This window comes from Rattus norvegicus, chromosome 1 (genome assembly GCF_036323735.1).
Source record: "Rattus norvegicus strain BN/NHsdMcwi chromosome 1, GRCr8, whole genome shotgun sequence".
In the NCBI taxonomy this organism is placed as follows: domain Eukaryota; kingdom Metazoa; phylum Chordata; class Mammalia; order Rodentia; family Muridae; genus Rattus; species Rattus norvegicus.
The window spans coordinates 172457396-172471056 of NC_086019.1; the positions used below are offsets into that span (position 1 = coordinate 172457396).

General features: G+C 48.8%; 2 protein-coding genes across 8 annotated transcripts in view; one reads left to right on the forward strand and one right to left on the reverse strand.

The window, feature by feature from the left end:
* Nucleotides 1-8396, forward strand: part of Tub (TUB bipartite transcription factor) — a 79020-nt gene extending 70624 nt beyond the window's left edge. For 3 of the 4 annotated variants that reach the window (XM_063282067.1, XM_063282071.1, XM_063282072.1), the window contains exons 7-12: nt 593-790; nt 1008-1120; nt 1742-1859; nt 3210-3308; nt 3515-3686; nt 4062-8396. In XM_063282067.1, coding sequence (XP_063138137.1) covers nt 593-790; nt 1008-1120; nt 1742-1859; nt 3210-3308; nt 3515-3686; nt 4062-4195 — 834 coding nt within the window. In that variant the 3' untranslated portion in view covers nt 4196-8396. The remainder of the gene's footprint in view (nt 1-592; nt 791-1007; nt 1121-1741; nt 1860-3209; nt 3309-3514; nt 3687-4061) is intronic. The other variant, NM_013077.2, reaches the window with a different exon arrangement.
* Nucleotides 8243-13661, reverse strand: part of Ric3 (RIC3 acetylcholine receptor chaperone) — a 55712-nt gene continuing 50293 nt past the window's right edge. For 2 of the 4 annotated variants that reach the window (XM_063274190.1, XM_039091014.2), the window contains one exon: nt 8243-12882. In XM_063274190.1, coding sequence (XP_063130260.1) covers nt 12443-12882 — 440 coding nt within the window. In that variant the 3' untranslated portion in view covers nt 8243-12442. The remainder of the gene's footprint in view (nt 12883-13661) is intronic. The other 2 variants (NM_001277069.1, NM_001115045.3) reach the window with 1 other exon arrangement.

Consider the following 13661-nt stretch of genomic DNA (forward strand, 5'->3'; position numbering starts at 1 on the left):
CCATGCTCTTAGCCCAAACCCACCCACGTAAGAATGGTGCCACCCGCAGTGGGCTGGACCCTCTCATATCAAGACCATCCATGATAAACATGGCCACAGATCAGTTGGATCTGGGCATGCACCCTTTTCCCTGCCCTCACCCCCAACCCCTTCGCCACCACTGGCTCTGCTGTGTCAAGTCAATAAACTAGGACGTGAGGTGGTATGGTGTATGTGACAGCATCATGAGGTGCTGGGTCTCCTTGGGCTTGGTGTCTATGTGAAGCTTCCCTAGCTGGGCTCTTCTGCTTCTCTGCTGCACTTCCTGTCACTTCAGCAAGGTCAAGGAGCTAGGCTGTGGGAAGAGCTGAACTCGGGCAGGATGACCTCCTGAGAACCTGCCCTTATCCCTGATTCCACCTCCAGGAACTGCTGAGGAAAGGGACAGCTAGAACATAGCTCTCGACACTGAGCAAGATGGCCACATCCACACCCCAGGGACCCTGACCTGATCCTTCCCTTCCGCTCACCGAATCTGGAGACAGACTCTGTTCTAGACCACTCATCTCAAACAGAGTCCTGTTACTCAGGTATCTACTTCCTCTATCCACAGGAGGCAGCATCAGCCCCCAGCCCAGCAGCCCCAGAGCCACCAGTGGATATTGAGGTCCAGGATCTAGAGGAGTTTGCCCTGAGGCCAGCTCCACAAGGGATCACCATCAAATGCCGAATCACTCGGGACAAGAAGGGCATGGACCGGGGCATGTACCCCACCTACTTTCTGCACCTAGACCGTGAAGATGGCAAGAAGGTGAGGTTCCTCTGGGCGTGTATTTTCAGTCTGAAGGCCTAAAGACTAGAATATGAGGGAAGCTCAGCTCTGAGACTGACCTCTGGGTTCTCCAGAGAACTAAGTGTCTTGTATGGACTCAGGGACTTGTAGTGCTTGTGAGTGCACACGGAGTTGGGGGCAGGGTGGCAGGGGACAGAGGCTGAATCGGTAATGTTATTTTGCTTTACTCTTTAAGGTGTTCCTCTTGGCGGGCAGGAAGAGAAAGAAGAGTAAAACTTCCAATTACCTCATCTCTGTGGACCCGACAGACTTGTCTCGGGGAGGCGATAGCTATATCGGGAAATTGCGGTACCAGTGTTCTCCCAGGAAGGCGAGGGAGGGAGGGGACTGGCAAGTCTTCTGATATCTCTGAAGAAGTCTGCCCAGCCTTGAGTCAGACAGGCCTAGGCTGCTCCAGGGTATTAGGTAATAGGCCCAGCATGAGTGACAGGTCAAGCCAGGATGTTGCCAGTGATACAGGCCACAGTGGAAGAGTTGCTTCAGATTCCTTGTCAGAGCCAAGGGACAGGCCTGCAAAGAAGCCCTGAGGTGAGGTCTCATTGAGGATGAATAAGTAAAGACATGAGTAGCTTAAGCTGGACACTGCCCTGGACAGGACAGACACAGCCATTCTCTGTGAGGTGCAGAATGCTCTCAGGCCTCCTAGATGCCACTCTGCTTACTTTCCTTGAAAAAGTAGTGCCATTGTCCCCTCCAAGAAACCTATGAACACTGGCTCCCTGAATTTCCTTCACTGAAATGAAAGTCAGCCCTTTGAGTTGAGTTGACAGCTTGTGGAGTACTTCCATTGTGTCCCCAGGTCTGCCCTGGCCCATCCCATGAATGCTCTGTAGGCTCCTTATAAGAGAATGGGCTATCCTGTGCCGTGAGAAGAGGTATGTAAGGCTGTTGGGTGTGTATTTCCTTCAGGTCCAACCTGATGGGCACTAAGTTCACCGTTTATGACAATGGCGTCAACCCTCAGAAGGCATCATCTTCTACACTGGAAAGTGGAACCCTGCGCCAGGAGCTGGCAGCCGTGTGCTATGTGAGTCCTCAGTTCCCAGGCAGGCATGAGCCCCAGTCAAGGTGCCTGACTGGGGGCTGCCCCATTCACCTTCATGGGTAGTCAAGGCTGTGTCTAAAAGGGCTGTCTTCTATAGAGTGACCCTGTGTGGGACAGTCTAGACCTTACCTGTCTTCAGGGTTCAGGCCACAGTAGGCTTAACTGCCTAGGGAGCTCTGGGAACCATCCTTGTGGCCAGACCCAGGAGGCTGCTGGACAGGAGAAGGTAGAGGCTTGAGTTCCTTTCTGTACTTCACCCACATCTCACCGCTGCATCGCAGCTGCAGCCGTATTGGCAGATTCTGTTCCCTCTGTGGTCTGGAAACCGAGGCTTGGAGTTGGGACACTTACTAACACTGTACCAACAAGAACAAGATGGGGTATAAATATAAGAGCATTGTCTGTGGCACACTTGGTTTCTTCATTTTTAAAAGTAAAGGACCGTGTCCTGGGGACACATCTTAGGGACAATTAGGACTCCTCGGCTATTTTGGATGGTTCCATAGTGCCACCTGCTGGTCAGTTTTAGAGAAGCAGCCTGAGACCATCTAAATTCATGGTCCTGTTGGAGGGACTTAGGACATAGTAAATAGAAACAGAAAAACCCTATGGCATTTAAATAAATTTAAATTAGTGAGAGACAAGCCGTAGAACGGCTGTAAATGAAATAGGCACGTTCTTGATCGATGCTCAGAATTAAACAGCGAGTAGAGGCACAGGTATATGTAAAGGCATGTGTGGACCTGGAGGAGTGATGGCAGAGAGGGTCTTACCAAGGTAACTCCTGAGAAACAACTAGAAGTGAAAATCAGCTGTGTATGTGTCTGTGGAGGGCAGAGTGCTTGCAGAAGAGAGTCAAGATAGCAAGAAAACTAAGGAGTAGGGAGCACTTAAGGCCCCAACAGTAGAACACCAGTTCCAGCGAGGGAAGAAAACGTCCTTTAACACAGCAAGGGTGCTGGGTTGAGAAGAGATGGTGTGGAGAGCCCAGGACAGTGACAAGGAGTTGCATTAGTGGCTGTCTGGTGGTCTTAGATCCTGATGTAGTCTGAGTGGGTAGCTGACAGAAACTGTGGCCAGGTGAGGAATAGGTGTGAGAGTGACGTTAGTGACTCCAGTGCATTAAGAGAGGACTCTCTGCACTCACCCTGACCTGACCTGCTGACCTGGACGCGGGAGCAGTGTGGGCTGTGCTAGACTTAGAGGTGACCATTAGACCATCAAATGTAGACGTCGCAGACATTGTATTCTTCCTCATCTTTACCTCCCTGGCTCAGTCTCCCTGGGTATGCGCTCCTAGGTAGCCAGTGCTGAATTCTCTTGTTTTCCCAGGAGACAAATGTCCTAGGCTTCAAGGGACCCCGGAAGATGAGTGTGATCGTCCCAGGCATGAACATGGTTCATGAGAGAGTCTGTATCCGGCCCCGAAATGTGAGTCTCTGTCTAATGCTTTCCCAGGCTCCAGCCTCTGTGTGAGCCTCTAGGAATTTCATCAAGGTGTATGTGTACGGGGTACAGTCTGAGAAACCCTGGAAGTCCAGGGAACCCAAAGAAGCCGCGTTCCCGGGAAAGATCCTTTTGGGGTGGTTGCGATGCCACATCTTGGGTCTGGCTCAAGTGAGACTCCCACCCCCCAGGAACACGAGACGCTGTTAGCACGCTGGCAGAACAAGAACACGGAGAGCATCATTGAGCTGCAGAATAAGACGCCAGTCTGGAATGATGACACGCAGTCCTATGTTCTTAATTTCCATGGGCGCGTCACACAGGCTTCCGTGAAGAACTTCCAGATCATCCACGGCAATGACCGTGAGTGTTGCCGCTTGTTTTTGATGCTGTACACATGGCGCCCAGCCCCCTCCCCAGCCCCCATCTGGTCCATATTGGCCAATGTGGGTGTATGGCTTTTGTTAGAACTTTCTAAGTGTAGTGATGTAGCGCCCTGCCCCTAGATTCTCTGTGCCCAGTGTGCCCGGGGTTTGGGAATACTCTGTAAGTGGATGTGTTTGCTTTCCCGTGCCCTGTTGTCTGTATACATTCCCCACCCCACCCCATTACCCTGTTGCTCCTTTCACTTCTCTTGAACCTTTGTTTTTTTATCCTTTGGCTCTTTTCCCTTCCCTCTGCGGCCTGCGTCTTACCTGGTCTTCCTGTCTCCACCATTCTTGCTCGTACATGCTGCAGCGGACTACATCGTCATGCAGTTTGGCCGGGTAGCAGAAGATGTGTTCACCATGGATTACAACTACCCGCTGTGTGCACTGCAGGCCTTTGCCATCGCTCTGTCCAGCTTTGACAGCAAGCTGGCCTGCGAGTAGAGGCTTCCACTGCCTTTAGGGCGGCCCCGTCTGGAGTGGAGCCTGCCTGCCTGCCAAGACAGCCCTGCCTACCCTGTCCACAGGCCCTCAGTGGGCTTTCTGGCCTTACCAACCAGAAACTGGCCGCTCTGCCTCTGCTGCTGAAGCAGGGAACAGCAAACGGGTATGACAGGAGGAGAGTTCCTGTGCCCCAAGGTCAACACACATACCCATCCTGGGTCAGTCCCCTGCTGCAGTGCTTTCCACACTGGGAAGCCTCTTCAACTGGAGCTCAGAGGGAGAGGAAGTACAAGCAGGGCTGCCGTGGCTCAGCCGTCCACTCAGCCGACAAGTCAGAGGACAGTGGATGTCCCAGGAGGTCGGGGTACAGTGAGTGGTGTATGTGTATGCATAGGCACTTGGGCTTTGTGTAGCAAAGGCTCTGGTGGTCAGCAGAAAGCACTCCCACTCCAGAAGGGCCCATTAGGCCCAAAGGGATTTGGGGGTGGTAGGGCTAGGTGCATGGCAGGGCCCTGCCATTGTTGCAGCAGCCTGGCTATGTGTATTAGCTGGTGGCTTAGAATGCTAGCTCATCTGTTGCTTCAGACTTGCCCAGTGCTTGCACAAGTAAGAACCCAGCTCTCAAGGCCAAATATCTGAGTGGATGGGGACTCAAGGAGTCATCCAGTAGACTCCCCACATCAGGGCTCTGAGCAGCCCCAGCACAACACCTATGACACACACATGAGGTCTAGGTCACCATTCAAGTAATGGCGTACTTCAGGAAGAATGTCCTCTCTGGGAAGACTCAGCTCCCGTTGCTGCCAGCAGCCATGATCAGTGAGGGCTGTATGCCATTCTTAGGGGAATGGAGTGGGGTTAGGGGAGCAGAGAATATTTTAGGGCCTCAAGAGCTGAGAGGTGGTAGTACTCTGTATGGTTCACCAAAAGCAGTGCTGATCCCTGAGTAGAGGGCATTTGTCTCTTGGTTACCTAACTGGTTAAATGGCAGAGTTGAGCACCCCAAGTTCCTTTGTTCCTACTGTTGCCCAGAATCTAGACTCTCCGACCTTCTGGTGGGGTCTGTTTGGCAAACCCTTTCCCTTCCCAGTCCCAGAGATTAAGACCCTCAGAGTTAAAAGGTTGAAAACCTTTCAGTAGGGAATCAGGCAGTTCCCTGTTGAAAGTTGTCTGAGTTTTTGCACACCATTCTGATCTGATGTGGCTTGTCCCTGGCTCCTCCATGAGGACTTCGAGCTGTGCACAGACCTCAGCAGGACCATGGCACTTTGTGTATGTGTGACAGGCAGCTCGAGGGCTCTAGGCCTGGGCCTGGACACCCCTCCACTTGGATGGCACCAGTCATCTGGTGGGCTCGGGAACTCCTTGCCCTTGCCCACGTGCCATTTGTGAGAAGCTTCTTGCCTAGATGGAGATGAGAAGCCAGTGGGAAGCAACAAGCATTCAGACATTGCTTTCTGCTCTGAAATAGATATGCTTGGAAAGGCTAAGTAGAAACTTAAAAAAGTAGAGTCATGCTTTGAATATGAGGCTCTGCGGGTAAGGGGGCTGGATTGATGTCAGCGGAGTAGTACTTTAAAAAAGATCTAGATTTCCTAGGCTGGACGCTCTGCTCTGAGCAAGGCACACCTGCTCGTGCAGGGTCTGACACACCTGAGCCATACATCTCCATCAGAGAACCCTCAGTGAGGTAGCCTTTGTTTACAGTCTAGTTTCTGGAGGGCAGTAGGACTTCCATGCTGGGGCTGGCCTATCTCCTGATGAAAGATTACAGTGCCATCTCCTTCCCATAGTCCTGTGTTTGCCCTCCCCCCTCCCTCCCACCCTCCCTCCCTGACTTTATAAGGAGAAGTCTCCTGACATTAGAGGTGATAGGAACCAGGTCTTTAGTCTGGTCAGGCTGTTTCTCTGGGTTGACAATTTTATGGTTGAACAGGCTGATTTCTGGAACCTTGTGAGTGGAGGGCCCCTGGTGGGAAGAGTGAAACTGGAAGCACAATGGAAAACTCCTGGCCTCTGCTCTCTGCTTTACCACACAAAAGGGGGGTGGGGGCGTATCTTGGCTATTTGAATATAAAATTGGTAGCACCAGGAAAAAGGCTGAACGTCGTAGCCCACTGTGAAGGAGCAGCCTCAGCACAAAGCCTCTGTTGGGCACTGAGTGACAAGGCCAGCCTCACAGGTCAGACTTAAGACTCGGCTCCTGGTGATCATGCCTTTTCTTGACCACTGGCCCTGTGAACACAGGCCCATGGACTTCAGATACCAGGGCCCCAGGGATCACCTGGGTTCAGCCTCTCCCACTGTAAGATTTCTTATCCTTTGCACCCTCTTCTCGTTGGTCCTTGATGAGATGAGTAGTTTAGTCTGTAAGAGTGCAGGGCAGCAGGAATCTAGGCAGCTCCTCTGTATGCTACTGGCTCCACACCCTAAAACCCCCACCCTCTGTTCCAAAACAGTTTCTCTGCAGAGTGGTGATGTTAGCTCCCCCATCTCCTCTCCACGTCTAGCTTTTTTGTCCCTCTGGCTCCAAGGTGCTCTGTGTGTGTGTGTGTTTGTGTATCTGTGTGTGTTCCCATGTGTGTGTGTCTGTGTGTCCAGAGGAAAGGGCAATCTGCGAACAATGAACAGAAGTTGAAGATCTCATCAGAGGCGGCAAAGAATAAGGCAGCGGTGACCACTATGGATGGTGCCCCGTCATTCCATGCTTTTTCTCCCATGGTTCTGAGCAGACGACTGTCAAGGAAGTGTAGTGTTGGTTTCACTGGAGGAGGAGCTGAGATGTGCATCCTATTAAATGGACATGGTGTGGTGATGGTGCCTTAACAATCTTGATACTAAGGTCAAGCAAGCAAGGTGCATGCGCAAGGGAAGAGAGGTGTTGGAAGCCAAGGTGTGTGGCAACAGGCTGAAAGAGAACCTGGTAATCCTACCTTCTTCAGTGACAAGGCAACTATGCTGTAAAGTGGGTTCCTTTGGGTTTTGTTTGTTGGTTTTTCTTTCTCCTGTCTTGAAGTGGCAGGTCTGTTTGCCCCCAAATGTTATGTAGAAGTAGTTCTAAGTTTAACAAGCAATAGAGATGACAGCTTAGATGGGGTCTGCAGGGAGCTCTGCTCTGTAAGCACAATACCCGTCTCATAGGTGGGCAGCCTGGTTTCCTTTATCAGCAGTCCTCACCTCCCCTTCTCTGTATTCCTTCCCCCAGCTACAATATCCTCATGGGATTTCAGGTTGCCAGGTGCCATCAAAACATGCTTTCTTGTGGTGCCTAGCACTGTGACTGGAGCCCAACTGCCCTGCAGAGTTGGGACCTTATACTGCCCTAGGCCCTGGCTTATTGACCTTCTTTAGTCTCCAGAACAGGCTATGGGATAGATTTTTATTTCAGTTTATGGCCACATGCCCTAACTCACTTGCAGCTTGCAGTCTTCTGTCATTTCACGATCTTAGGAAGTACTGGGATAGGTTTGCATTTTCAACACAGAGGCGAGTGGATCCAGGAGCATACGACTGTACAGAGGAGCAGCTAGAGCCTTTGAGCAGACCACGTGATCTCTGTGTGTTTCCCTCCCTGCAGACAGGCCTGTCAGAGCCAGCTGTAGGAGCGAGGGTGAGTGAAAGCAAATCCTGGCTCTCGTCTCTACCTTTCCTAGCTCATCACCGTGCCTTCTTTCTTCCCTAAGAAAGACACTGCACCCCTCTCCTCTGTTCTCCTGCCCCTCCTCTCCCAATGAGGTCCAGATAGAGTGGGAATGAGGCTGAAATGTACAGTGTTCTATAGAGCATCTCAGAGTAGCATAGAAAGAGAAGCCCAGCTCCAGCCTCCTGGACCCCATACTGGTGACCGGCTTGGTGAGGACAGGCAAAATTTCTCTAGCTGAGAGCACACTTAGCCAGTTTTCACACCTAGAACATGTATGTCGATTTACACATGATTGTCTTTTCCTATTTTGGAGTGGTCAGACATTTTATTTTTGTTCAAAATTATCTGGAGTTTTAGACAAACTTGCAAAACTGTGCTTTTATTAAGTGACTTTTTGAATAAACTTTTTGGTATTCTGAAGCAAATGTATTTATTTATTGGTATGTGCAATGACAAACTTGGTATTTTCCCATAATGACATTATGTATGTTGTAGAATTTAGTGTTTGTCTAAGTACAGACGTGTATCAGCAAATTAAACTTGAACTGTTTGACTGTGTGTCCTTGTTTTTCATGGAGAGAAAAACCCGTCTCTCCTAAAATGTTCTCCATTCCATCCCTTTCTAGGCGCCAAAGGGTCAGGTGGGTAAGAGTAGCAAAGAGGGCCCAGAGCATGTTTAGAACCAGTGACATATGGACCAGCACTGCCTTCTCCTGTGCAGTGACAAACAGACCAGCACTGCCTTCTTCTGTGCAGTGACATATGGACCAGCACTGCCTTCTCCTGTGCAGTGACATAAGGACCAGCACTGCCTTCTTCTGTGCAGTGACAAACAGACCAGCACTGCCTTCTCCTGTGCAGTGACAAACAGACCAGCACTGCCTTCTCCTGTGCAGTGACATACGGACCAGCACTGCCTTCTCCTGTGGTGTCACATTGATAGCAGGGAGACACTTCCAGGTCATCTAGGTCACTGAAGAACTGGCTGGGATTCCTAAGTATGCTTGGTGGGCATGGCCCTTGTGGACAGAACTGGGCTGTAGTACTCAGGGGTGGGAAAGGCCTTGCTTGGAGCGGGGTCTATTTAAACAGGACTCTTACATGCGTGAGAACCATTCTAGTCTGTGGTGGGTTTGAAGCCAACATGATGCAAGCCTGTGGTTGTTCTTAAAGGGAGTCATCACAAAGTCACACAAACCCCAGAGTGGCTCTGGACCATTCTTGGCACACAGAGTGGCCATAGAGAGGTATCAAGTCGGATAGTCCAGCAGCAGGAGATTCACCCCAGTGACGATGCCAAACACCCACTGCACACTTCACTCTGGGACAGACACTCCATAATCAATCCTGTAAGGTGGACATGATTCCTGGTCCATCCACAAGGAAAGTGAGGGAATAGCCTGTTTTCTTGATACTAGAAAGTGTTTTAGACATGCTAATGGTTAAAGAGGTTACAGAATAGTTGGTTTGTATCGTTCCTGATCACTGCCCACTAAGTGACGAAATGTTCTTTGAAGATACAAATTGTCTAAGTAAGAAGGGGAATTGAAGAGCAGGTCTATAATTAGGGTTTATTTACTCGGCTTGGTTTGGATGTGGGTCAGAAGCATTCCCTACCTGACCGTGGCGGTCCTGTAGCAGCTGCATTTGTGAGATCATACACTGGGTGTTCTACAAGGGAGAGAGGTTTCATTTGTTTCGTCATCAGATTGAAGAAAAATCATAAATGTGTAGAATGCATGACCAGGAAAATCTTGTTTTATACCTATTACCTCTGGTGTTTACACTTTATTGCCAACTTTATGGGACTCAGAATCACCATGGAAACATGCTTGTCTATGAAGATCTTTACAAGAAAGTCTAGCTGAGGAGGAAGACCCATCCTTACTCTGGATAGCACTGTCCCTTTAGCTGGGGTCCCAGACTGAATAAAAGGGGCAAACCAAGTCAAGTGCTATCATCCATCATCTTTCTCTGCTCCCTGTGAACCAGTCCTCTGACTCCTGCTGCCCTGAAGGACTGCCCTCAACTATACGTTCCTCGTGCATTGTTCGACATAGCAATGAGAAAATTTAATTATGCAATGAGTATTAGGTTCCTTTTGTCAGAGTGTCTGAGTGTAGACCATGTTATTTTATCACCTAAGTCTAAATACAAAGAACATAGTTCTCGCAGGCCAGTACTTTTACAGGCTAAATCCATCCCTACATCTCAGCGTACCTCCCAGGCCTAGTCCCTGAGATAATGAGGCACAGTCATGTTCCTGTATAACCTAGTTAAGGGATCTTCTGGCTGATCACCCACCTGACTTACCGAGCATGCTCCTAGGTGATGTGCAGTGGCTACGGTGCCCAGAGGTCACTGCAGACGTAATGGCAGAGCCTTGATAAAGCCCTTAATACTGAGAAATAAAGATCACAACAACAAAACAGTCCCTTGATGTTGGCCACCCTGGATTGGATATACATGTAAAATCATCATATCCAAAAGATACAATTCTGAAAAATAAACAAAAAAGCCTATATGCCAAATTACTAATAGGTACTTCAAAGTTTCCAGTATATACAAATAAATATATTCCTATGTGCAAACTAACATCTAGAGTGGCAAGAACCACGAAGGATTGGTCCTTTTGGTGGGAACTGTTTCCATAGCTCATCCCCAATAGTAACAGAGCGACTCTAAACCTTTCCCAGCTGATTATCCATCTACACACCCCACTTTTGCTAGCCTACTCTTTCTGCCCAAATGTCCTTCTCTTCCTTGCCATGTTCTTAGCTTGCCATAAAGTGTCTTCTGAAATTTTCTGGTACTTTGGCAAAAACATTCCTGTTCTTTTTTGCTCCTATGGTTTATGGTCCACACTGTGATTAATAAAACAGCTACCACATGATCTGCATGAGCTAACAACATAATTAAGCATGCCACCCTATGCGCACTGACTACCTCATTTACAGCTTACAGCCCTGAAAGACCTGTGTTTTTACTACCCTCACTTTGCCCAAACCAGGCCCAGACTGCCTAAGGAGCCGATCTAAAATTCCACAGCCTGAGGCACAGGGAAATCTGCCTGAAGAATTCACAATCCCAAGCCTTCCTGTGGTCCACAGTGCATCTGTCAGACTCATACATTAAACTGAAACTCTTCAAGGTACAAATTCAGTCTCCATAGTACTCAGCACAGAGCAGTTGTCTAACTAATGAGAAGGAAACAAGTCCTTACCTCATAACAGAACTGTATCCTATGAACAAACACTGGAACCAGTGACTCAGGGCTATCCTAAATCAACTTCTCATGGTGGATGCCAGAACCATCCAGAAAACAATTTGCCCAAACAAGAATGCCTACACTGCTTTTTATACTTAGTTATGCCAAGACCATCTTCGGTCCATGTTTAACTGCATTCTGCACAAGTTCAATCAACCATTCTACACAGATTGATACAGTGCAGCTCGGTTTTAGACTCACTCAGGGTCTTCTCTACCCCAGCTAAGATGTAAAGCTTTCTACTGGCTGACAGTATCTTAGTGTGGTCTCAGACCTTCTGATGACAGGCGGTGCAGTATGCTCCTGAGTGGTCCAAACTACCTTCTGGCATCATATTCTCGCCAGGTACAATAGAATTCTAAAGACTGTATCCAGCGTCACAGAATTCCTTAAATTTTGAGTCTCCCATTTCCTGAGTGGGAATGCTGGTGGAGACACACGGCCTTTCACTTTCAATTCATGTAACTGAACTGACTCACCCTTGTTAGGATTCTTAGGTTCCATCTTGTTTCACAAAGACATGGCTTCCTGGCTACCTGAGCGCCTCATGGAAGGACCACCATATCCAAGCAACCTCAAACTTCATCTCTGGGGACACAAACTCCCTCTAGCCACAGAAGACATTCAAAGGTACTTCTAGATTTGGCAATTCTGTTCAACAGAATAAGGACAAAGGAAGCTAGGGATGGAGGGAATATGCAAGTGAAATGGTCTCCAAAGGGGCCCATGTGTTCATGGCCTGCTGCTCTGGAGGAGTCAGGGTATCTTAGAAGGCCATGAGGAGAGATCGTAGCTCAGCTATTTCACTGTGCTCTGGACCCCTAGCCTCAGAATCAAGCACACTCTTCTCAGGAGACCACTAACCAGCTGAAAGCCCAAAGAATAAGGCATTTGGGAATCTAAAATCTTCACTTTTAAAACTTAAGTCCTCAATATCTGCGAACCCAGTCCTCATTCACAACTGTCCTACCCTAACAAACCCATTCAATAACTCACTCACAGGTAAATCATCTGTTGCTCCTATGAGGAGGGATCAGATGTTTGCCTAGGTGCTGCCACCTGCAAGCACAAACAACCAAATACAATTACTGAATGGGTTAGCGTCTCTGACAGGGAAAAGAAAGAAGAGAGAGGTGATTCTGTCCCGTGTTCACACTAAAGGCTACTTTACAAAGTGACAGGTGTGCAAGCACCAGGAAGGATAGACTGTATCCATGGTAGTGGCCCAAGAACTGTGATTCTGAACACAGAAGGATGCAGATGGCACAGGCCATGGATGAACTGAGGAAAGGTACCATGGTGACAGAGTAATGGATACTTTCCAAGCAGGCTGCTTTCACTCAAAACCCTGGGGGCTGCGCTTCCTCAACATGCCGCCCACATGTGTGTTATCAGTGCTGGTCCCCAGCCCTTCGTCTGTAAAGTCTTGGGGCAAGTTTTCCTTGGTGGCTTCCTCTTGCTCACTGTAGCCATCTGCACTGAAACCAGCATTCTCTGCCAAGACAGCAGGGTCCTCGTCTTCATGAAAACAGCAGGAGCATGATTCGGGTTTAGGGTCACACAGGGTCACAGAATTATCTCTCTGGACTCCGGGGTCAGTGGGCAGACGATCCCAGCTCAAGTGCTCTGAGCTCTCCTCGTCTAACGCTCCCATTTGTTCAGCTGTTTCTTCAGCAGAGGGCTCTTTTGGATCTGGGTAATCCACCAGGATAGTTTCTTGCCTACGCTTGATACCATCCGAAAGGTCATATATTGGATAAGTCTCTTCTGGGTAACCTAAAGAGGAAAGTAGCACAAAGTCTTAAAAAGAGCATCTTTGAAAATAAATAGTGTCAGGATCAGAGAGGATTCTCTGGCAACAGTCATCCTATCCTAACAAATCCACTCAATAAATCTCTAAGATGGTGCTAATAGTCCTCAAGTTTCACTTGAACAAATTCCGAGCAGTCTGGCTGACTGTCTCAGCGCTCTGAAATACAAACCAAGGCGGAGGAAAATCCTTTGTAAGTAAGATGCTCCGGGTCGAGGTAAGTCTCACCCTCGTGTCTGCTGCACTGATGAAGATTATGCAAACAGCACGGGCCTTCAGCATTACCAGATGGAGAGGGCTTAGTGTAAGGCTAGTATTTACAATTTCTATTTGGAACCAGTTCCAAATCTTCTGGTGGGGGTGGGGCTGGGAAAAGGAATGCTAAGACTTTTGAAAAACAAACCATAGTGCTTTCTACTTATAAAAACAGCCAAAATAGTCTGTATTGTCAGAAGCAGGGGCAACTTAGCAAGACATGACTAAGACCCTGCAGGGCAAGAACTGCATTTTCAGAGGCAGAACTTCCATTGCTAGCATCTTCATTTTGACAAAATGGACAAAAGGACAAAAACAACAAACAGGTAAGCAAAATGAGTAACACTGCACCAAGCCTCAGCTATGATAATGAGAAAGAGACCGTGCTGCCAAGTAAGGAATGAAATAAAATAAGTCCATGCGAGCCAGGCAAGCCAGAGCACAGATGGGCCATGCGGGAGCTCGTATGGCAGTGCTGGCAACTGCGGTG